Source organism: Astyanax mexicanus, chromosome 6 (assembly GCF_023375975.1).
Source record: "Astyanax mexicanus isolate ESR-SI-001 chromosome 6, AstMex3_surface, whole genome shotgun sequence".
NCBI classification, from domain to species: Eukaryota; Metazoa; Chordata; class Actinopteri; order Characiformes; family Acestrorhamphidae; genus Astyanax; species Astyanax mexicanus.
Window position 1 is genome coordinate 2,377,531 of NC_064413.1, and position 25,902 is coordinate 2,403,432.

Sequence of the window (25,902 nt, forward strand, 5' to 3'; positions counted from 1 at the left end):
CATCCGAGAAAAAAAGAGAGAGAGAGAGAGAAAAAAAGAGGAGTGAAGAGATTAAGAGTTCTGCAGAACTGACAGAGAGAAAAAGAGAGAGAGAGAGAGAGAGAGAGAGCTACACATCACTGTTCACTTCATCAGTATTCAGTAATTAATTACATTTAAAATAATAATTAACTTAATATTTTAAGTATATGTATATATTTGACGTTTGAACTTTTTTTTCTAATTATTGTCATCTTTATTTATGACTGCTATCACCTATTTTGTATATTATTTTGTAATTACTTTGGAAATATTTTTTAATAATTTTGTAATTACTTTGGAAATATTTTTTAATAATTTTGTAATTACTTTGGAAATATTTTTTAATAATTTTGTAATTACTTTGGAAATATTTTTTAATAATTTTGTAATTACTTTGTAATTATTGCTGCTTTTGTCCTTTTTATTGTTACTGTTGCATTGTTTCATTACAACCAGGCTTATAAGAACACAGACACACAGACAGAGGGATAGACAGACAGACAGACAGATATATAGAGGGACAGACAGAGAGATATATAGAGGGATAGAAAGACAGATATTTATAGGGATAAACAGACAGACAACCAGACAATCAGACAGACAGATTAACATAGATAGACAGACAAACAGATTGATAGCCAGATAGACAGCTAGATAGATTGATAGACAGACAGACAGATAGATAGATAGATAGATAGATAGATAGATAGATAGATAGATAGATAGATAGATAGATAGATAGATAGACAGACAGAGGGACAGATTCATAGACAGACAGACAGATAGATAGATAGACAGACAGACAGAGGGACAGACAGACAGGCAGACAGACAGACAGACAGACAGATAGATAGACGGACAGACAGATAAACATAGATAGACAGACAAAGGGACAGACAGGCAGACAGATAGATTGATAGACAGACAGACAGACAGACAGATAGCTAGCTCGCTAGATAGATAGATAGATAGATAGATAGATAGATAGATAGATAGATAGATAGATAGATAGATAGATAGAGAGGTGTACAGGAAAGAGAATGGTACAGAAGAAAGTAAGAATGCCGGTGGAGCGACAGAGCGAGACAGAGGAGAGGCTGGAGGAGTGAATGAGGGGTGGGGGGGGGTGGGGGGGGGGGGGCGATAGGGGATGGAGGGAGTAAAAGAAGGTCAGACGGAGAGAGGAAGGAGGACGGCCACTGTGTCACGCTATCAGCAGGGGAGAGAGAGGGAGAGAGAGAGAGAGAGAGAGAGAGAGAGAGAGAGAGAGAGAGAGTTATTTAAGGTGAAGGAATGTTTGATTGAAGTAATGAGAGCAAAAGTGCTGGAGCGTCAGTTGCAAGCTTTGCTTCATTACATTTTATATATTTTTTTAATTTAATTACTTTTAAGTAATATAAAAACATATATATTTTTGTTTTTTTTCTTTGATATATTTTTTAAAGGTTTATAGTGGTCTATAATAGTAATTCTTTCTTGCAGTTGTTTGTTCACCCAAAAGTTTAGTTCAAACTAAAAAATAAGTATATAGAGTGTTACATATGCAACATATACATAACATACATAATAACAAAATACATTTAATTTTATAAAAAATACTTAAATCTCTACTTATAAAAAATACTTAAAAACTCTACAGCATGTAAATATTGGAAATATGTGAATCACTCCAAAGTTACTTGGAAAAATATATAGTTTCTAGATAGTAAAAATCTGACGTTTAATTAATTTATCTATAATGATAATTATGAGTGCAAAATTCATCTAAAAGTTTTAGTTCTAATTTAACAAACAATTAAATCAACTTTTTCATTATTAAGCATTTTATTAAGTGTGTTTATTTACACATGCATTAAAAAAAAAAAAAAAAAAAAAAAAAAAATAAATATATATATATATATATATATATATATATATATATATATATATATTTTACATGTAATTTAATCTAATTTGTGCATGAAGTGTTGTCCTTTTCATTGTATAATTATTTTTACAGACAAACACGTCTAAATAAATTGGAGTGAATGTTATGAATGTTATCAATAATATAAAAAAACATTTAACACATCTAAATATGTCTAGTATGATCTTTTTAGGTACAGTTGGCTGTTAAATGTGTTTAAATTAATATAAGCTCATTGTTTTAATTTCAAACTTTAATTCAAACAATGTAAATGAACTTTATGATCTAGAGAGAGAGAGAGAATAGACAATAAATGATGATAATAAAAATCTGACCTCCAGAAAAACAACTTACAGATTTACTTTATAACTAAAAAAAAGTGAAAAACTGTATATTTTATTATGTTCTATTGTTTTAATATATTCTAATACATTAAATCATTTAGTTTTAATATACATCATTTTTATTATACCTTTTGATTTATTGCTTCCTTTAAATATAAATACACATGATAGATAGATAGATAGATAGATAGATAGATAGATAGATAGATAGATAGATAGATAGATAGATAGATAGGTGAAATAAATTAATTTGATTCAATTGAATTACTGTTTGAAATAGATTTCTTATATGGGATAGTTAAGATTGTATTTATTTACATATAAAAGCTTTAGAGTGAATCTCAGTAGATATATTGTAGATTTGATTCTGTCAGAAACCTGTAAATAAATCTATAACTATATAAACGTGATTTAAAGATTTTACTCTTATTTTATATTTTGCAAAAAAAATATATATATAATTTTTTTTTACAAAGAACTGTTATAGATAACTGCTTATTGTTTATTTTTATTTTTTGTTAATGAAGTTAATATGTTGCAAAAGATATATACAAAAACGGCAAATAAAACATTAAAGCTGACTTTAAATGTAAAAAAAATATTAGTCATTTTATTGATCCATTCAATAAAAAAAAAACTAAGTAAAGGTCAGGTTAAAGTTTTAGATTGTGATTTTAGATGATATTAGCACCTGATTTAAAATGACTGGAAATTAAAGTGAATTAAACAGATATTTAGCCAAACATACATTCTGCATCTGCAGTGAATTTTTATTTAAATCATTTTTATTGGAAAAAAAATACTTTCTTACTTTCACTTCACAACAAAAAGTAAAAAAAATATATATATATATATATTTTACTCTGTTCTAATATGTTCTAAAATGAACATTGTTATTTATTCTATAAACTACAGACAACATTTCTCCCAAATTACAAACACAAATTTTAATGCCATTTAAAGCATTTATTTACAGAAAATGAGAAATGACTGAAATAACCAAAAAAAGATGCAGAGCTTTCAGACCTCAAATAATGCAAAGAAAACACAAAAAGTTCATATTCATAAAGTTTTAAGAGTTCAGAAATATAACAATATTTGGTGGAATAACCCTGGTTTGGTTTTTAATCACAGTTTTCATGCATCTTGGCATCATGTTCTCCTCCTCCACCAGTCTTACACACTGCTTTTGGATAACTTTATGCTTTTAATTTGGTGAAATCAAAGAAAGAGCTGTAGTATATATATATATACACTCTAAAACACAGAGGTACGATATGAGTACTTTTTTGTACTCAAAGGTACACTCTTCATAATTGTACCCTTAAAGGTACAATATTGGTCTTTACAGGGTCAGATTTGTTCCCGCTGAAGTACAAAGTCATTTCTAACAGCAATAAGTACAAATTTGTACCATTTAACCTGCAGCCAAAAGGTACATTCAGTATTCTGTATCACTGTACTAATAAACAATATATAATTTAATTGCACATTTTTTATTTGAAAGCCAGACAATTTTGTATCATCAAGTTTTTGAGACATATTTAGTTGATGATAATGTTTATAATCTTTATAATCTATACTGGCACAAAAACCATGGGTACAAAAAAGGACTTTTACTGAAAGGTACTTTTTTGTGCCTCAATATAAGGTACAGCCCCAGCGACAAGCTTTATACTCTTTTAAGTACAAATCTGTACTTATATTTCTTAGAGTGTATATATATATATAGTTCTATATATAGTTTGGAAGTTACTATGCTGTTATTAATACCCGCAGTAAGAATAGAGCAGTAATTGAGAGCAGTATATTCAGTATTTTGTGTTTGTCCTTCATTTGACTTATCTAAACTTGCGCTCTGATATAAACCTTTATTTCCTCTTTTGTTCTCTTAATTACTGTAATAATTCATTTAGAGTCACAAAGCGGATGAAAGAGCTCATTCCAGATTACTCCGATTACTCTTTCATGCTGAAATTAAATAGAAAACAACAAGAAAATACAAACAACAGCAGAAAAACAACAACAAGAGCAGAACAAGCTGCAGCAAAAACGATCAGGGAGATTTTTAAACCACTGTTTCACACCAGCAGGTACAATAAAAAAAAACATACGTAAAAAACTGAATTCTGCACATATATATATATATATATATATATATATATATATGATGCTGTTTTTCTTTACATTGTGATTCACTAAAAACTTTTTCTATGTCCACAATTTTAGATTTGCATAAAGCAAAATTATTAAAGTTATACTGAATTTAATATAAAACATTTGAAAAAGAACAAAAACTGCTTTTTTTGTGAGACAGCTATGATATAAAAATGTATAATAGTGTCACACTGGTATGTTACATTTTTCTCTAATATATAAAATGAATCTATTAAAAATGTTACTGTTTTCTATTAGATTAAAATTAAACAAATAAAAGAAAACTGAAAACATTTGTGCAATATGTTTATTTTATATGTGTACCATAATCATATGTCCTCTGGCCTTATTTTAGCTACACTAGATGTATATATTTTTTAGTATTTTTATATTTTTTATATGTTCAGTAATCTTTTATATATATAGATTTATTATTATTTGTTCCTTTGTGCTGCTGTAACACTGCAAAATTTCCCCATTGTGGGATTAATAAAGGATTATCGTATTTTATCGTATCTTAAATAAATAAATAAATAAAATACTGGTTATATTTACATTGTCATTTGCTAAAAAAAAAAAATAAAATTTCTATGTCTTTTCTATCATCATAAAACTTTTTTCATTTTTTATATTAAAATAGAAGATATAATTAGTAAAAAAGTTTTTAAAGGTAAAAAGAAGGAATCCGAAAAATATATATATTTTTGTGAGACAGCTATGATATGAAATGTAAAATAATGTCGTAATCTTATGTTCAATTTTTCTCTAGCTTATTAAATTAAAGAAAAACTGTACTGTTTTCTATTATATTACATTTAGACAAATAAAAAAAAAATTAAATAAATAAATAAAATGCTGAATATATTTACATTGTGATTTGCTAAAAAACTATATATTTAATTGTTCTCTATTATATTAAATTTCTCTATTATCTATTTAAATTTGTTTTGCTGTTTTCGAATACATAAAATTTTCGCAAATAAAAGATAATTGCTCTTGGGCTCTGATTCTGAAAAACGTAAAAAAATACAAAACATAACACAATTTAAATAAAAAAAAACAATAAAAAAAAAATCCTTAAATGTTAAATACATTAGAAATTGTTTTATCTACAATTTAGCAACTTACCAGCAGAAGGAACATAAAAAAAAAAACTAATGTAGCTTTTAATGGTCTTTCTATGGAATTGATGTAGAAACATGTAATAAGGTTTTGATTCAACTTTGTTTTTAGTTTCTGTCTAAAACCGTGCATACAAAAAAAGCAAAATCTAAAAATCATGTTTAAAAAAAATATATATATATTTATATTTGCAGTATTTTCGCCATTTTCCCACGAGCACTTTTTTTTTTTTGAATTTTCGTAAAAAATTAAATCTTAATAAAACCAAATCCATAAAATCCCCTGATAAATCGCTACCTGAAGCTTCACGGATTCTACAGTCAGAAGCTCAGCGAGTTCTGCGGCGCCAAAATGGCAGAGTGTTTACGCTTCCTTCTCTAAAATGGCTGCGCTCTCCGCTAAATTGCGTCAAACGGGGCGAGCGTGAAGAAAAGCGAGAGACGGTGAGGAGAAGCCGGGAGGGAGGAGATTAAAAAAGAACGAGAGATCTTAACACGGCCTGTTTACTTCAGTCACTCGCTTTTATACTGAATTTAAGCTTTAAAAAAATAATGAAAACTTAATTTTGTTGAGTAAATGTCTGAAAAAACAGAAAAACTACGGGTTTTATTGGAAAGTTGGAAATAAAGAATAAAGGCAGAGAAAGGAGAAGAGCGGGAAAGAGACGAGGGAGGTGGGAACGAGGGGGGAAGAGAAAAAGAGAGAGAGAAAGAACGAGAGAAAAAAAACAGAGAGAGAGAGAGAGAAAAGGGAATTGGAACAGGAAATGGCGTGCTCACAGCAGGAACGAGAGAAAGCGAGAAAGGGGCGAAAAAAAAGAGAGGGATCAATTAGAGAGAAAGTAGAACTGACTGTAATGGTTCCTCCCAGCAGGGGAGCGACAGAGCGAGAGTGAATGAGAGACAGAGGAGAAAGAGAGAGAGAGAGAAAGAGAGAGAGAGAGAGAGAGGGGAAAAAAACATCAGCAGAACGAATGTTTGGAGGAGTCGACCTCTGAGAGGAGGGGGCGGGGTCCACAGTGGGCGGGGTCTATAGTGAGAAACATGTTCACGCCTCATTGTGTTTCTGGAATCAGAAAGGAACTGAATCAGGATTCAGATTCAGCCGGACACAACTTTTCACCGTCACACTAACCGTGACGCTCCAGCGGCGACCTCTGAACCCGCCGGCCTGATACTCAATTACCTGCTAATTACTCCCCTCTAATTACAGAACCCACTGAAGCATCACGGTGTTAAAAAAACACGGATCTGAAGCCGATGATTCAATCACTTTAAAATCTGAATTAGAGTTCATTCAGTTCATATACAATTTACAGCTCTGGAAAAAAATAAGAGAGCACTTAAAAATGATCGGTTTCTTTGATTTTACCAAATTGACAATGGACAATGAAATTGAAACACCTGGTTTTAGAGCACAATAATTGATTGTGGTGACGGACAGTTCTGGTGGAAACAGGAGAGTTGAGGTGCACATTGAATTCTGAATTCGTGATTTGATCAGCCGTGGTTTTATGTTTTTTATTGGTTACAATCCGGGTTAGCACCCGAAAAACATCCCTTTCAGACAGCTTCCTCTTACAGCGTCCACAGTTAATCCTGTTGGATGTGGTTGGTGCTTCTTGGTGGTATGCTGAGCTGACATTACCCTGGATACCGTGGCTCTTGATGCATCACAAAGACTTGCTGTCTTGGTCACAGATGCTCCAGCAAGACGTGCACCAACAATTTGTCCTCTTTTGAACTCTGGTACGTCTCCCATAATGTTGTGTGCATTGCAATTGTAATATTTAGAGCAGAACTGTGCTCTTACCCTGCTAATTGAACCAACCTTCACACTCTGCTCTTACTGGTGCTCCAATTTAGCCATGAAACCTAAAATCCCACACTAAAATGATGACAGGTGTTTCAATTTCATTTTCCAACCCCTGTATCTGCAGTTTGGTTGTTCATTGATTTGCTGGCTGTTTGATGCATCAGAGAGAGAGAATCTATGGCGCGTTCTGCAGGAGAACAGCAGTACTGGAGATGATATTCCTTCAGGTACGGCTGATCTCTACTCCGTCCTTCAGCTTCCCCCGGGCCGGCTCATTACGGCTTCAATGACCTACCCAGGAAAAGCAGGGCTTTATAAAAAACCTGTTAATTACCCTGTATTACCCCTCAGCGCAGCAGCAGGACTTAGAACCCAATGCGTTTTAGGGGATTCGGCCCCTGGGCTCCGCAGAACCTCCTCCGGGACGCGTCCCGTCAGATAAAAGAGCCGCCACAGGAAGGAACCACAAAAACAGAACCGGGGGGAACAAAACATCCTGTCTCCTTTCTCACAGGACCATGGGGAGAGAGAGTGATCAGGGGATGGGGGGGGGTGGAGGTGTGGAGGTGTGGAGGCAGGGTGTTCTGCACAGGTGTGGAGAAAATGATGAGGACGGAGGAAAGAACTGAAGAGCCTAAAAGTCCAAAACCACCCCAAATAAAATAAAACATAACAAAAAACGCTTCAGTTTTTGCATTGTTTTCTAATTAATGTAGAATATTTAAACTAAACTAAAGTATTACTACAAATGATTTATGAATTTTTAGTGCCTACTATGAATTATATATGTTTTCTGTGAATTATTCAGTACCTAACATAAATATTTCCAATAACCACTATGAATCATCCAGTATCTACTACAAATTATTCATTAGCTACTATAAATATAAATCTGTCCTGTGAATCTTTTTTCCAGTATCCATTATGAATTATTCAATACTTTCTAGGAATCTTTCCAATAACCACTATGAATTATACAGTATCTATGTCAAACAATAAATTATCTACTATGAATATTTTCAGCATCCATAATGAATTATTCATTAGCTACTATAATTCTGTCTAGTATATTTTATAAATTCCTCAATATCTACTTAAAATCTTTCCAGTATCCTTTATGAATTATTCAGAACTTACTATGAATCTTTCCTTTAACCACTATAAATGATCCAGTAACTACTACAAATTATTCAATATCTACTATAAATCTTTCCTGTATCCCTTATGAACTATTCATTATCTACTATGAAAATGTTTAGTATCCATTATGAACTATTCATTAGCTACTATAAATCTTTCCAGTATCCTTTATGAATTATTCAGTACTTACTATGAATCTTTCCTATAACCACTATGAATTATCCAGTAACTACTAAAAAGTATTCAATATCTACTTTAAATCTCTCCTGTATCCATTATGAAATATTCATTAGCTACTATAAAGCTTTCCAATATCCTTTATGAATTATTCATTATCTACTTTGAATCTCTCCAGGATCCACTATGAATTATGCAGTACTTTCTATATATCTTTCCAATAAACACTGTAAATGATCCAGTATTTATTACTAACGATTCATTATCCACTATGAATCTTTCCAGGATTCATTAGGATTCTTTCGCTAACTACTATATTGTTTTTTTCAGTGCCTATTATGAACCTTTCGAGTATCCATTATGAATTATTAGTTATCTAATAGGAATCTCTCCAGGATCCACTATGAATTTTTCAGCATCCATTCAAAATAATGACTTCACAGAAGACTAAAGAACTTTAAAACTAGTTTAAAACTAATTTTAGGTCATTTTAAAGCATTTTTATTAGCCAATGGATTATGGAATTTGGAAATAATGTAAATAACTGCCATACTCACATTCTGTAAAATGAAAAACTACATCTTTTAATGGAAACTGAAGAACTACAGTGAGGAGCAATTAGGAACCTCTCTATAGTTTATATATGTATATATAGTCTGTAAACATGAGCAGTCATGTTGTCGTGTCCGAGACGCTGTAAAGGTTTGGAAAGGTGTTAAAGAGGAAGAATTCCTCATAGAAGAAGAATCGCAAGGACGGAAGAGAAAAAAAAGAAGGGGGGATGGTGGGGAAGGGGCGAGAAAGTCGGACGGAAAAAGGGACGGGAGTGGATGGAGGGCAGATTAGTTTTGCTCCGGTAACGACAGATCATAAAAATGAGGGAGGGGAGGGGGGAGAAATCGAAACGGAGAGAGGGGGGGGTTGGAGATTAGTGCCACTCCAGGAACGACAGAACACTAGAAACAGAGAGAGAGAGAAAGAGAGAGAGAGAGAGAGAGAGAGAAGAGGAGATGCTACAGTTTAGTCTGGATTAGTTTCGGTCAGAGAACAGAAAGAGTGTGAGAGGCAGGAAGAGAGAGAGAGAGTTAAAAGAGATAGGCCGTTTGAGGGAAGTGCATGGGAAGACGAGGAAAACGGACAAAGAGGAAGAAAGAGAAGCAGAAGAAGAAGAAGTGGACCTTTACTGTGTTTGAACGTCCACTTTCAAAGAGCACAAAGTAACCGCCAATCAGAACGCGCTTTATCAAACGGCTGGCCGCTCTGATACCGTCCAGACTTCAGACAACAATAAACCAGTAACCTATCCAACGTCTTCAATCAAAAACATGCCGCCGCACTGCAAACGCCAAGCTATTTACATGCTATTACACACGCCGTCCCTTCTCTACATCTACCACTGACCACAAACACCAACCCGAGAGCATGACTTCAAAACATTCCAGCTCAAACGCAGAGAGATTTATGAAGAGGTGCTTTCATACCTTTTAGTTTAGACTTTTTACTTTGGTCTAAACCAAAATATCTGCTCTGAAAGGGGTGAAAATCATGGTTCAGACCAAAGAAACAAATATTGTGTGCAGTGTGAATGAAAGTTTTTGTACTTTTTTGATGGTTTGGACTTTTAAGGCAGAGACCAGGGTTAAGAAATTCATTTAAACTAAGTATAGTACTACAGGGGTTGGAGAATGAAACTGAAACACCTGGTTTTAGAGGACAATAATTGATTGTGGTGACGGACAGTTCTGGTGGAAACAGGAGAGTTGAGGTGCACATTGAATTCTGCGTGATTTGATCAGCCGTGGTTTTATGTTTTTTGGATACAATCCGGGTTAGCACCCAAACATCCCTTTCAGACAGCTTCCTCTTACAGCGTCCACAGTTAATCCTGTTGGATGTGGTTGGTCCTTCTTGGTGGTATCTCGCTGACATTACCCTGGATACCATGGCTCTTGATGCATCACAAAGACTTGCTGTCTTGGTCACAGAGACGTGCACCAACAATTTGTCCTCTTTTGAACTCTGGTATGTCCCTCATAATGTTGCTCTTACCCTGCTAATTGAACCTTCACACTCTTAAAGCTCTTACTGGTGCAATGTGCAATTAATGGCCAAAAAGATTGGCCACCAGGCTGCTCTAATTTAGCCATGAAACCTAAAATCCCACACTAAAATGATTTCAGGTGTTTCAGTTTCATTGTCCAACCCCTGTAAATTCTGGCTATCCACAACATCCAGCTTCTAGCTAACTTGTTAGCTATATTAAGTCTGAGCTGTCCATTGAGGCCTCAGTTTTATGTGAGTTTCTGTTGCTATATATTTTTTATTTTGTTGTTTTCTTGACTTTAATTTTGTAAGATTTCTGATATTTACAGCAACTTTAACCCTTTTAATCCATAGCTTTCACATATCAAGTAATTTAAAATGTTTGCATTCATAGAACTCAATAGAACTACCTAGAATTGATCCATAATTCATCTGAAAAGCAGAAAACCCTCACTACTACTGACCTCATGCTACCGCTGCTGGAACATTAACGACATTATCATGAAACAAGGGTGAAAAACTTACGGAATCTGATTTAATACTCTAGAGGTTTGGTCCGCAGCTCATCCTCGGCTCCTCCGACACGTATTATAAACATCTCTGTGGCTTATGGAATTACCAGCATTAGCAGCCGGACAGGATTAGTGCTAATGGTGGCGATTAGGAGCGGAGGAGAGTCAGGAGCCTGATTTGGGACCGGAGCGGAACGGGAGGCAACGAATTGGACTGGACAGCCTGCCATACATCTGTGTGTGTGTGTGTGTGTGTGATGCGAGAGGTGGAATTAAGGCGGACGGTTCACGGACTGGACTGCCATTCCCAATCTAAGCGGACGGCGTTCCCCATTGCTCTCTCGTCAGCTCAGCCAGGCGGAAGAATAACATTACTGCAGGGGGCTGAGAGCCCCGAGACACTAGCCACGCCACACACACACACACACACACACACACACACACACACACACACACACACACACACACACACAAAAACACACACACACATATATACACTCCAACACATTAGCCAACAAATAAAAATGCATTTATATATAAATGCATAAATGCTGTTTATGAAATGAAAAACACTTATCTCCAAAACAGCAACTTTACAGGAGAGAGAAAAAACCTTCTTATCTTTCAATGGAAGTCAATGTAAAAAGAGTTTATTTCAGGTAATTTTGAAGAGTTTCTATTGGTCCGTTCATCAAGAAATTTTGACACAGTGTAAAGGACAGTTTGTCTGTTCAAATTATGTTGTACACTGTAAAAAGTGAAGCATGGAGCTGTTCATTCAAGCTAATAAATATGATTGAACACATAGTACAATTATTGACTTTATTGTGAAACTCAACCTTTTTGAATTTTGATGTGTCAATTTTGATTCAGACTAAATTAATTACAATTCTGAAGGAAATAAACCAAATGTTTTGGTTCCACTGAAATCATACACGAAGAAAAGAGATAAGGATGTAATATTTTTAATTTGAATCAAACATGAATTGCGCATGCGCACTGTGGAGCACGGGAGAAGTTGTAGAGAAGTGCTTCAGAGCACTGAGGGAGAGAGGGAGAAAGTGCCTGAACGCGCTCGCGAGAGAGAGAATGAGAGAGGGAGAAAGTGCCTGAACGCGCTCGCGAGATAGCAACGCATGCTTATGGTATTGTGGCGTCGGGACTGGAGGGGGGGCGCAAGGAATTATGGGAGCTCACCCTGTTGGGGGAAGTGGGTGTTTTTCTGCGTGTTTATGTTACTGTTTATCCCAGAGTTTCATGTCATGTTTTATTATCACTGTTCTAGTATTATTCATGTAGTTATCAGTTATGTGGTTGTTTTGTGCCTCACCCTTTGTGTGTTTTCTGTGTGTGGGAGTGGGGTTAGCTGCGTTGGAGCTGTAGGTAGTTTTACTTTCAAAAGTGGAATCCCACGTAAATCCAGCTCTTAGTGTCCTCCTCAGAGCAAAATAAAAAGAGCAAGAGAGCACTGAAACGAATCTCGCTGGTAATCCGTCCTCTTCCACGCCACAGTAACTTCTGGATCTTCTGAATATGCTGCCATGTTTTTTTTTTTAAGTTCGGTTCAATTTAAATGTATTAGTTTGGTTCCGAAACTGAAATGTAAAGAATTTAACTTGGATCAAGGTGAATAATTAATATTGGGTCGAGTGAAGTAATAGGGTTTATGTCAAAATAAAATAATAAGGTTGTAACAATTGACTTTATTTAGATTGAGTGAAGTCAAATAGTTTAGATGCAACAAATGGACATCAATTTTTTTAATTTGAGCAGGGCTACACTTTTTACAGTGTAAACTGAAAATTGACAAAAATGAAGATTCTTGTTTTTTATTTTATTAAAGAGTAACTATAAACACAACAGACATAAAACACTATAGTACATAGTAGAGGTGTTTATTATTAACGTTTATCTCTTTATCTCTTTATTCCTTCTCTTAGCTTTTTATTTTTACATTTTTACAATTGTAATGCACTTTTTAACATATTGAAATTTGTTTCTTTTATTATTAATGTTCATCTTATTATTATTTATCATAATGTTTTTATGTACTATCTAAGTTTGTTTTATCCAAAAAAAAATTCTGTTTTGTATTTTATTAATCTCTTATCTTTTTTATCTTAATTTTTTATCAGCTAAACCTCAAGTTACATTTTTTATCAGTTTTTATATTTTTTATTAACTGTTATTTTTTAAATTTACTGGTCATTTTAAATGTTTAAATGTAGTTATAATTTTCTATAATTTGTCGTGTCAATCCCTGTATTAGTAAATGCTTGGCTACACTGAAAATGAGAGTATATATTTAAACATATATATATATAAATATATACTAACTTTGCTTTTTATATATATTAACTTTGGTTTCTCTTGATCAAAAGACATATATATATATATATATATATATATATATATATATATATATATATATATATATAAAACCTGTTTATTTATTTCAGCTTACAGTTCATATTAGATTAAGCAGTTTTAGTTTAAAGCAGATTAAAGATAAATCTGTAAATAAGCTTTACAGTATTTATTTAAGATTAAATTATAACAAAATTACATTATTTTAATATATATATATATATATATATATATATATATATATATATATAAAGTGTTTTTTTAAGGTATAGGCAGATACAGTGGAGATAAAGGTAGAATAACAGTAAGGAAAATAGAGCAAGAGAGAGAGGAAGAGAGAGAGGGATCTGTGAAACAGGGAGGGGAGGGTGAGAGAGAGAGAGAGTGTGTAAGAGAGGGAGCGAGAGGTTAAAGATAAGCGAGGGGATCGCGTGCGGAGAAAGAGGGTCGTCTGAGTGCGCGAGAGGGCGCGAGGGGAGGGACTGCCACGAAAAAAAAAGAACCTGCAGGAGAAAAAAATAGAAGAAGAAGGGATGAAAAGAGGAGAGTACTCACTGGCCTCGCAGCACACAGTGACTCTCAGCTTCATACAGGGCAGGGGGGGGCCGTCGTCCGTCGACAGGGCTGCAGACAGACAGACAGACAGACAGATAGACAGTAGTTAATAATACAATCAAATAAAACATTGCATGTTAAAAATATACAGTTCTGGAAAAAAATAAGAGTGGAAAGTGGAAAACCTCTGGAATATAATCAAGAGGAAGATGGATGATCACAAACCATCAAACCACCAAACTGAACTGCTTGAATTATTTTTGCACCAGGAGTAAAGCAGCATAAAGTTATCCAAAAGCAGTGTGTAAGACTGGTGGAGGAGAACATGATGCCAAGATGCATGAAAAAAAAACTGTGATTAAATTGTTTTTAAACTCTTACATCTAAAACTTTATGAATATGAACTTGTTTTCTTTGCATCTTTTTTTGTTATTTCAGACATTTCTTATTTTCTGCAAAGAAATGCTCTAAATGACAATATTTTAATTTGAAATTTGGAAGAAATGTCTGTAGAATAAAACAACAATGTGGTCTCTTAATTTTTACCAGAGCTGTATAAACAAACACAGACAGACAGCTAAAAACATACAGGTTCATCCACTCTTTATTAAACTCAGCATTAAGACCAAAACTAAATAATAATTTATTAATAAAACTTGAATCAGAAAACTCTAAAGCATCATCGCGGGCGAGGCTGAGCACGAGGAGCTGTTAAATAAGAAATGATGGGTGTGAATCACGAACTCATCCTCTTTTCTTATCCTTTTTCTTCTACATTAAACATCAGAGACAGTCATTTCCTCTAAATGAACACTACAATAACTAAAAAAACACATGATTAATCATCTCAAAAAACAAGATTCTGAAATAAATGAGCAGAATTTATTATGAATTAAAAGGTGATGTATTATGTATATAACCATTAATCCACCATTTATCTTTTTTGAGAGAAATCAGTTATTTTATCTAATACTTTTTATAAGTAATTTTATTATCATAAAAAGTGTTTTTATAAATACAAACATACAATAAAAATAAAGCACATTTCACACTGTCCAAAAATGAAGAAACGGTCAAAAATATGATTATTCATTGGAAGGGCTTAAATATAATTCAGAATATTAATTTCACATAAAAACATCCAAACATTCTAGGTAAAATAATCATTATTTAATGTGTTACGATAAATACAAAAACAGAAACACTCTTCTGCATTTACTTAAGAAATTACGTCATTTGGCAAAAAATTGGTAAAAATACTACCAATAATGTATAAGAATTATACGATTTGTAATAATAATAAAATCTAATATAAAATCTATAGGCAAAATAAATTTTATTTTGAATATTTTAAATATAATAACTTGATTATTTATTTACTTTAAAATAAGTTTAATAAAATGTAATAAAATAACATTTTTAATTTATTCTAATAATATAGTTTGATAATATAGCAGTATTCTATTTTAATCATTTTCTATTTATTGTAAAGATATAATAGTTTTTATTTTTCAGTATTTTTTATTCTTAATGTTTGAGGTTTATATGCATCCTCTTAATATTCAGCACTTTATTTAGTTGTTATCTATTGTGTATCTATTTTGTTACTTAGATTTTAGCCAAAAATCTATACAGTCTAAAATTTAAATATACACATTTTATTTCGATTTTTTTGTACGCTGAAAGTCTTATTTTCATACTAATTTTGATAATTTAATACTTATTTTGTTAAAATGTTACATACTTAAAATTATTTTTTAAAAATTCATATTGCCTAGAGTAGTTTCTCTGATTTTGCTCTATATTTATAGGTTTATGTTTGAGTAAAATGAACATTGATGTTTTATTCTATAAACTACAGACAACATTTCTCCCAAATTCCACATAAAATATTGTCATTTAGAGCATTTATTTACAGAAAATGAAATAAAAGAAATGGCTGAAATAACAAAACAAAAAAAGATGCAGAGCTTTCAGACCTCAAATAATGCAAAGAAAACAAGTTTATATTCATATAGTTTTATGAGTTTATAAATCAATATTTGGTGGAATAACCCTGGTTGTTTTTAAATCACAGTTTGTTTTCATGCATCTTGGCATCATGTTCTCCTCCACCAGTCTTACACACTGCTTTTGGATAACTTTATGCTGCTTTACTCCTGGTGCAAAAATTCAAGCAGTTCAGTTTGGTGGTTTGATGGTTTGTGATCATCCATCTTCCTCTTGATTATATTCCAGAGGTTTTCAATTTGGTAAAATCAAAGAAACTCATCATTTTTAAGTGGACTCTTAATTTTTTTTTTTTTTACAGAGCTGTAAATCACAAATAAAACAATTATACATTATTTTGTCCCACCTCTAGTATTTTTTTTTTCTGTTCTTTGGTTTCAACCTACAGTTGAACAGTTTTTAAATTAAAATGATTATCATTTATCGCAATACTTTTTGGAACAATCTAACAATATATCTTTTAAAGAAAATATGCAATGAAATGTTCATGCAGGTTTATTGGGTCTAAATGAGATCAGGATTTACACACACATGCATTTCTTCCTCAGCCCTCTGAACAGAGAGCATGGCGACGGCTGTGCTGCTGCGCTCCTTCAGAAAGCAGCGCCGGCTCCATGTTTAATCACGCTGCCTATAACTATAAATCCATAACGGCCGTTTCAGTAACACACGCTGCAGCTGCGGCCCGTTCCCCTCCTCTTAAACTCAGCTCTTAGCGAGCTCTTAACAACCGCACATACATCCAGCCAGCCCTGCGCCATAATTCCACCCTGACGCAAATGAGTACCTCGGACTCCAGCCAGGCTGTGTGAGTGCGTGTGTGTGTGTGTGTGTTCAGGACTGTTAGGAGCCACATAACAAGTGTGTTATGAGGATGTTCTGGGCTTGTAGTGATGCTAAACAGTCATACAGTCTCAATTCTGTTCATTTTGTTTCATTTCGTTTTGCAGCCATTCAAAGACGTAGGCCTGCTGGTGTGTTTTGGGTCATTGTCCTGCTGCAGAACCCAAGTTCATTCATTTTTTATTTATTTTTTAACTAAAAGCATTTTTTATTTATTTTTTAACATCAAGACTCTAATTTTGATACTAATTTTGATCATTTTATACTTTTAAAACAATTTTGCTGCAATATTACATTCTTAAAAAAAATCATAATTTTAAGAATGCTGCAGAACCCAAGTTAATTCGTTTTGTTTATTTTTAGAACTTGTTTTATTTATTTATTTTTGAACTAAAAGCAATTTCAATTTCTTTTTCATGTCAAGACTCTAATTTTGATCCTAATTTTGATCATTTCCTACTTTTACAAAAATTTTGCTGCAATATTACATTCTTAAAATTATAAAAAAATAATAATAATAATTTTAAGAATGCTGCAGAACCCAAGTTCATTTCAGCTTGAGGTCACGACGAGATGATCTGACAATACATGGTTTTATTTATCACAGCAAATCTTCCAGGTCATGAAGCAGCAGAATAGCCCCAGACAGTAACACTACCACCACCATGTTTTACAGTAGGTATGATGTTAGTTTTACGCCTAATGTAATGGGATACACACTTTAGAAAAGTTCAACTGTTGTCTCGTCAGTCCACAGAGGATTTTTTGTATATATATATATATATATTTTTTTTTTTTTTTTTTTGTGCAGTTTTTAATGTATTTGTACAAAGCTACCTTTCTCTGAGACAAATGTTAAATATGTACACACCCATCCATCCATTCACTCATTTTCCATTCATTTTCCCAACAGTTTTATGGATCATAAAGATGTTTTCTGACTAAATTGACAATAAACGCTTGTCCCAAAGTCCTGAACATAAAGTGAGGCCTGCAGTTCTTTGGATGATACAACAAGAGATGAGAGATGAGAGAACAAGTCTTACCATTCACTCACAACAGCACACACTCACCATTCTTACACTCTTACACTACTGCTTTCACTTAAATCAGATTCACACATTTTAGGGGTTCAAAATAAAGCGTACAGCAGCACTATGGTAATGCAATAATTACACCTTTATCATATACTAAATCAAATTTGGCCAAATTATGCTTTTTCCATATAGTTTTAAATATTACTGCCAATTTTACATTAACGTTCTTTACTATTATCATTTACTGTCATTTGGACTAATTTTACTGTAATCTATTTCTGGGTAATTATCTTCGTACTGTTCATACTGTGTGTATTATTACTTTGTTTATTATATGTTCATTTTATATGATCACATTATACTTTTCCTGTCATTTTTTATTTTTATTTCCATCCATCCATCCATCTCTCCAACTATCCTTTCATCCACACATTCAACCATCTGTCCATTCATTTCTCCAACTATCCATCCACCAGCCCATCCATACATTCATCCATAGATTCATCCACCACCCCAAACCATCCATTCTTCCATCCATCATCTATCTCTTCATCCATCTATTCATCCATCCATCAATCCATCCATCCTTCCAACTATCCATCCACCAATCAATCCATCCATTATCCTTTCATTCATCTATTAATCAATCCATCCACCAGTCCATCCATTCATCCTTTCAAGCATCCATCTCTCATCCATCCATTCATCCATTAATCTCTCCATCCACCTGTCTGTCCATTCATCCTTTCAATCATCTATCTCTCTATTCATCTATTCATCCATCCATCCATATCTCCATCCACCAGTCCATCCATCCTTTCATCCATACGTCCATCTATCTGTCCATTCATCCAGCCCTCAACAATCCATCCACCTGTCCATCCATCCTTCCAACTATCCATCCACCAATCAATCCATCCATTATCCTTTCATTCATCTATTAATCAATCCATCCACCAGTCCATCCATTCATCCTTTCAAGCATCCATCTCTCATCCATCCACTCATCCATTAATCTCTCCACCCACCTGTCTGTCCATTCATCCTTTCAATCATCTATCTCTCTATTCATCTATTCATCCATCCATCCATATCTCCATCCACCAGTCCATCCATCCTTTCATCCATACATCCATCTATCTGTCCATTCATCCAGCCCTCAACAATCCATCCACCAGTCTGTCCATTCATCCTTTCAATCGTCTTTCTCTCTATTCATCCATCCATATCTCCATCCACCAGTCTATCCATCCTTTCATCCATACGTCCATCTATCTGTCCATTTATCCATCCCTCGACAATCCATCCACCAGTCTATCCACGCATCCTTTCAATCATCCATCTCTCTATTCATCCATTCATATCTCCATCCACCAATCTATCCATACTTTCATCCATACGTCCATCTATCTGTCCATTTATCCATTCCTCGACAATCCATCCACCAGCCTATCCACGCATCCTTTCAATCATCCATCTCTCTATTTATCCATTCATCCATCCATATCTCCATCCACCAGTCTATCCACGCATCCTTCCAATCATCTATCTCTCTATTCATCCATTCATATCTCCATCCACCAATCCATCCATACTTTCATCCATACGTCCATCTATCTGTCCATGCATCCATCCCTCAACAATCCATCCACCAGTCCGTCTGACTGACCATTCAACCAACAATTACTGGCAACAAAATCATGAGATATTTCCCGACCTCACTCTTTATCACCTCGCTTTAGGCTTTATTAACAGGTTATAAAGGTTTCTGTGAGTTCAGAATTCCCATTTTATCATAAAATTCCCACTGAGTGTAGCAGAGGTCAGCTGGTGATCTGAGGTGAAGTTAATCTAAAAGTGAACTGTGTGGAGATACAGGGTTTTGTCTGGAGTGCAGGGGGAGCGAGTGTGAGATCCACAGCGACATCTGAAGAACAGACACAACAGACTAGAAGAGATTATATCCTTCAGATCTTCTTTCAGCGCTGTGATCTTCACCTCCCCACCTCCTTACTGTGTGTGAGTGTGTGTGTGTGTGTGTGTGTGTGTGTGTAGCGAGAGACACAATAGGCTGAGGGTTGTGTGTGTACTGGATCTCATGCCTGAACAATACTCTATTGTCCCGTTCACTGGATCAGTAATTTATGTAAAGATACTTCCCTCCTCTGTGTCCCTGTCTCCCCCCCCCCCACTTTCTCTCTCTCTCACTTTCTCTCTCTCTCTCTCTTTTCCTGCCCTTCCTCTTCTCCCTGCCCTCCTGTTTCCCGCTACATCTCTCCGTCTGCTCTCTCTTTTCTTCATTTTTCTTCATTGCTCTTCTCTTTGGCCGCTGTATTGATCTGTCCCTCCTTTCTTCTCTCCATCATACTTTTCAATGTGTTATTTTTTTGGGGAATGTGGATTAGAAAAAAAGACTGTTGTGTGATGTGTGTGTTTGGTGTGTGTGTGTGTGTGTGTGTTTGGTGTGTGTGTGTGTGGGGGGTCATGTCCTCACACCAAAGCATCAAATATATGATGGGGAAAAAGCTGATGTGATATCCTCTTATGGTCATACTTATTAATACTTATTCATTAATATTGATATGCTTTTATTTTGTAATTCATAATATTCAACACATGTAGCACTTTTATATTTTGTAATTTAAAAAAAATCTTCAAACCAAAGCAGATCCATACTAGAGAATATGTTATTTTATGGCCATATTTCATAGCTTATTTAATTGTATTTAAATTGTATTTTTATGTTCGTATATATATTTTTGTATATTTTCCAGTATTAGTTTTTTGTTGTAACCTTTTACTGTTAGTATGTTTTTTGTTTTATTTTATTGTAGATACCTTTACTTTTACAGAAATATATAATCATTTTACAGAAACTTACTTTATGCATTTTCACAGGAGAACACTTGTTTCATTTGCTATGTGAATTGTACTGAATTCTACTTTACATATGTTTGTTATTTAGCTGTATTATGATTTTACAGTAGTTGTATTTAGTGCATTTTGCAATTTATACTGAATTATACATTTAATATCTGTATTAAACTGATTAAACTTTTTGTTACACTGTATATTAATGTCTTAAAGTGTATTGAACTTTGTGTTCCTGATGCTGATGATTCCTGATAAAAAGAAGCCTAGAAAAAGGCTTGGGGAAGGTGGAGAAGGGAAAAGGCCTCGAACCAAAACAGGAAAAATTCAAGGGGAAAAGAAATCAGTCGTCATGTTATTTTACAGCCACAGAGCGTCTTTCCTTTCCTTCCTTCTTACTGTGCTTCCAGCGGAAAAGTAGGAAAGACCTCTGGACTGGATACTAGTGATCTTAAGAGTATACACATTCATTACTCTGTGGGTAGAAGTATAGAAACTTTAGTTTAAAATACTTCAGTAGAAGTTCAACTCGAGCTTTTATTTTTATTTATTTATTTTTTAAGTAAAAAAGTCATCTGAAAAATGGCGCCATCTACCCACCCAGAGAGAGCAAGGCCAATTGTGCTCTCTCAGGGCTCTGGCAGCTGAGGGCAAGCTGCATGACTGGGATTCGAATCACAGTGGCCGCGCTTTAGACCACTGGACCGCTCTGCGCCAAGTCCTGACTTGTTTTTTAGGAAAAAATATAAAACTATATAAAAAGTTATGAAATTGTTGTTTCATTTATGCTACATCATGATTTATCAGTCATGTGCACTTTTTAATCACATTAAAATCTATATTTTTTAAATTTTGTAACTGTATTCAGAACTGGATCTGGGCTTGAGATTGATTAATGTGGTGCTTTCACGTAAATTGCAATTACGCTAAAACTAACAAACGTTATATAACAAGAAAAAAAGGATATATAGATTACAAAGTGGTAAATGCTTTGCTTCCTTGCTTGTCCCTACTTTTTTAAAAATGTATCACAGGTCTAAAATATAGGGATGTGTGTAACCAGACAAAACTTTCGACAAAATGTAAAATTAAAATAAGTGAAGAATTAAGAAACACTGTTCTTTCGTTAGCATTTTTCAGATTGCCTCAACTTTTTTCCATTTATGGTAATAGAAGAAATTTTACACATATATATATATATATATATTTACATATATTATACATACTCTCACAACTCAAACAGTGAAGCAGCTGTAAAAGAGCAGAGTCACTCACAGCTGTAGTAGTAGTGGCGTCCTGGAAGGAACTCGAAGCCCAGGGAGAAGGGCGTGAAGCGCTGGATTTTCTCCGAGAACCGGACGGGTCCCAGGGGGTCGTGGGGTTTGTTGCACTCCCAGCGCTTCACAGCCCCTTTTGTCTCCTGGCAGCCCTGAAACTGGCTCTCAGCCACCAGGTACAGAGCCAGCGTCTCCGGGGGTCCGGCCGGCGGCTGGCCGGGGGGGTAGTGAGGACACAGGATGTCCAGGTAGTCGTTGAGGTTGACCTGGACGGAGTAGTCATCACTCGTGAGCCTGAGAGTGATAAAGAGAGATAAAGAGAGAGAGAGAGAGAGATTATAAATCAGTGTGTGTATTTCTATCACAGAGAGGACTCACAGCTGCAGTTTGTTAAATATGGCTTTTTTCCACGGTGCAGATTTCTGCCGGCTCAATAAATCTCCAGCTACAGATTTTGCTCTGAATCACGTCGCTGTGTTTAGATCTGCAGTGAAATATCAGCAACGATCCATCAATTCACTGTATTAATCAGCCCTGCACAGCATAGCACAGAACACACAGAGCGGCTGCACCAGATATCAAACCCTTATCAATATCGATATTACAGTATCACAGCATCAGCATCAACATAAACTGATCAACTCACTCAAACAGCTCCACATTTCACAAAGTAAAAGACATCATAAACACATCATTAACCCAAAACAACGGTATCTGTTAATATCTGTTGTGATATCATCATCTTATTGTGTCTTTTATTTTACTCTGCAGGTTTGAAGTAAATGATTAATAATACAAAATATAAAAGTGCTAAATATGTTAAATATGTGTTAGTGTTAAATGTTTAAACTTTCAGACTCAAATAAACGACATTTAAAGTCTAAAATCTGCAAACTTTCAGAGTAAAAGTTTAATACAACAACATACAAATATGGGAAACATACAAAAACATACAAACAGACATAAAAATGCAAAAATTAACTCTGCAAGTTTAAACATTTAACACTAACACATATTTAACTAAATTTAAATCAAATGCACTTTTACATCTTGTGTTTTAAACAATTTTCTTCAAACCAAAGCTGAAATTATTATATGGCCATATGTTTATTTAATTTTTGCATTTTTATGTTTGTTTGTATGTTTTTGTATTAAACTTTTACTCTGTAATTTTGCAGATTTTTTACTTAGTCATATACTGTTGATGTTTTTTTTTTATCTTACTGTAGCATACTCTTATTTTGGAATTTTACTAAAATATACTTTATGCATTTTCACAGGATTACACTTGTAATATCTGCTAAATTTACTGTATACTACAGTAAATACTGGTTTTAAGATATATCACGCCGTTATCAATACTTTATGTTTGAACGGTATCACAGCATCAGCATCAACTCAACTGATCAACTGCCTCAAACAGCTGCTGAAATCAACACAACTCCACATTTCACAAAGTAAAACATATAAAGACATTATAAACCCAAAACAACGGTATCTGTTAATATGTATTGCGATATCATCTTATTGTCATACTTTATTAATAAACTAATACAAAATGCTAAAAGTGCTAAATATGTTAAATATGTGTAAGTGTTAACTGGTTAAACTTGCAGACTAAAATAAATGATATTTAAAGTATAAAATCTGCAAACCTTCAGGGTAAAAGTTTAATACAACAACATAGAAATATGGGAAACATACAAAAACATACAAACAGACAAATCTTATTATTTAAAGCTAATTTGTCTGATGGCAATTACCGGATTATGATATGCATGTAAATTAACATAAAAAATAATACAGTTTTAATTTTTCAATTTGTGCACTGTGGATTTTTATTACAAGTGGGTTATCAACCTCTAATGTTTTATCAGTGGTCACGGGGTGTTGTTCACAGCTGTGCATAAATCGAGTAACTGCTCCCATTTCAGTCCTTTATGTTGAGAGTTCTTCATATTCTGTGTGCTTCAATCCTGTGTGTTTTACAGATGTTTTGTAGTTAATGTAAGTAATTAGTCTCACATTTTAAAATGACAGATACAGATATTTATTATACATTTGTGTGTAACTTCAGTGATTTTAATTACACTGTTTAACGCAGTGCTATTTTATATCAGCTTTAACCATAGAGAATACTTCTAAAAACAAACACTTTCTATTCATTACAGCACACTTCTCCCTAAACGCTTTATTCCAGTGCCGCTCAGCCCAGTTACGCACTGGATCCGGGTCTCAGCTGAAGGCCTGGAAGTGCCAGCAGAGGCTCAGCCATGTGAAAACAGTTTCTGCACTAATTAAACAAAGAAAACCGAGACGGTCTGTGTAATGACCTCTCTGATAGCCCACCCGAAAAAAGAGGCGTCGCTTCAGAAACTGGCCTGGAGAATCCGCAGAGTGTTTAAGGGCAAGTTCACAGCAGCTATATGCTAATTAGCGAGAGTGAGGAGTGAGACACACACACATACACAGAGACAGACACACACACACACCACAGACACACACACAAAAACACCAAAGCTAATAGTGAAGCCTCGCTAATAGGCTACGCATTACCATACAATGGCCCTTTGGTGGGCTGGTGAAAGCAGTTTGACTTGTTTACATATGCCTGCCTTTAAAGACCTGTTTACATGTTTACCATCAGTAAAAGAGAGAGAGAAAAGAGAGAGAGAGAGAGCGAGAGAGAGAGAAAGAGAGAGAGAGAGAGAGCAGTAAAGAGCATTAACCCTTACAACCCTATGAACAGATTTTCCATTCAAAATCGCACCTCAAAAAATAATCCATATATGGTTAAAAAGGGCGGAGCTTACTCTTTCTAAAAAGTAGTAAAGTCATCCCAGTGCGGTAAAGCTACATCTACAAGAAACCCATTGAGATAAAAAAGTAACACCTAAAAAAGTGAGAAAATCTCCTTCCCTAATTAATATTACTGTATTTACCTTTAGTGCTTTAAACATATTAATATGATGTTTCATATAAACCAAATAATGTCAGTAAATAAAGACTCAAAAGTGTCCACAGGAAAAAAGAAAAAGGTGAAACTACCTGCTTTACTCAAACTAAAGCACTAAAGCTATGGTGTGCGCACTACTTTATATAGTTTTTATTTTACTCGCACATTTTTACTAAATTTTAAACTAAATTTTTATTCATTTAGACTAAAATATATATCGTTTTTTTTTATGTGTCCTAATACTGAAAACACTGAAAGGCATAGGCTGCTCTGAGTGTCAGGTTTTTAGTATCTACATGTATCCTAGAGGTGTAATTATTGATTACCAAAATAAATAAATAAATAAATAAATAAATAAATAACTCCGCATGATGCTGTTTCTCCATGTATTTTATTAAAATAATAATTAATAATCCATGCAATGAACTCAAATAATCAATATTCTTATGCTTTCAACTCTTATCCACTCTAATCTAACCATTTATGAAAAGATTAGATCTTAGGTGTGAATATATTTAAAGTCTATACATAAAAAAAAAAACAGGCGTTTGGTAACATTTTGACCAAAACATGATCAGTTCCAGGAAAATAGAACAATTCTGCTTCCTTTTACATTTTAAATGATTATATTTTTTATTTTTGAGCAGCCGTATGTCTTCTGGAGTAAAAGAGATCAGGGCATGTGTCTGTCTGATATTATTACTGTGTTATAAGACCTGAAAAAGAGGAGCTGAAAAGAAAAACGAAGA

General features: G+C 34.0%; 1 protein-coding gene across 1 annotated transcript in view; it reads right to left on the minus strand.

Moving 5' to 3' along the window:
* Positions 1-25,902, minus strand: part of si:dkey-246i14.3 (ephrin A4) — an 87,616-nt gene that overhangs the window by 5,435 nt on the left and 56,279 nt on the right. Inside the window, exons 2-3 of the mRNA XM_022674214.2 lie at positions 22,196-22,491; positions 14,160-14,228 (exon numbers count right to left, since the gene is read on the minus strand). Of these exons, the coding sequence (XP_022529935.2) occupies positions 14,160-14,228; positions 22,196-22,491 (365 nt within the window). The remainder of the gene's footprint in view (positions 1-14,159; positions 14,229-22,195; positions 22,492-25,902) is intronic.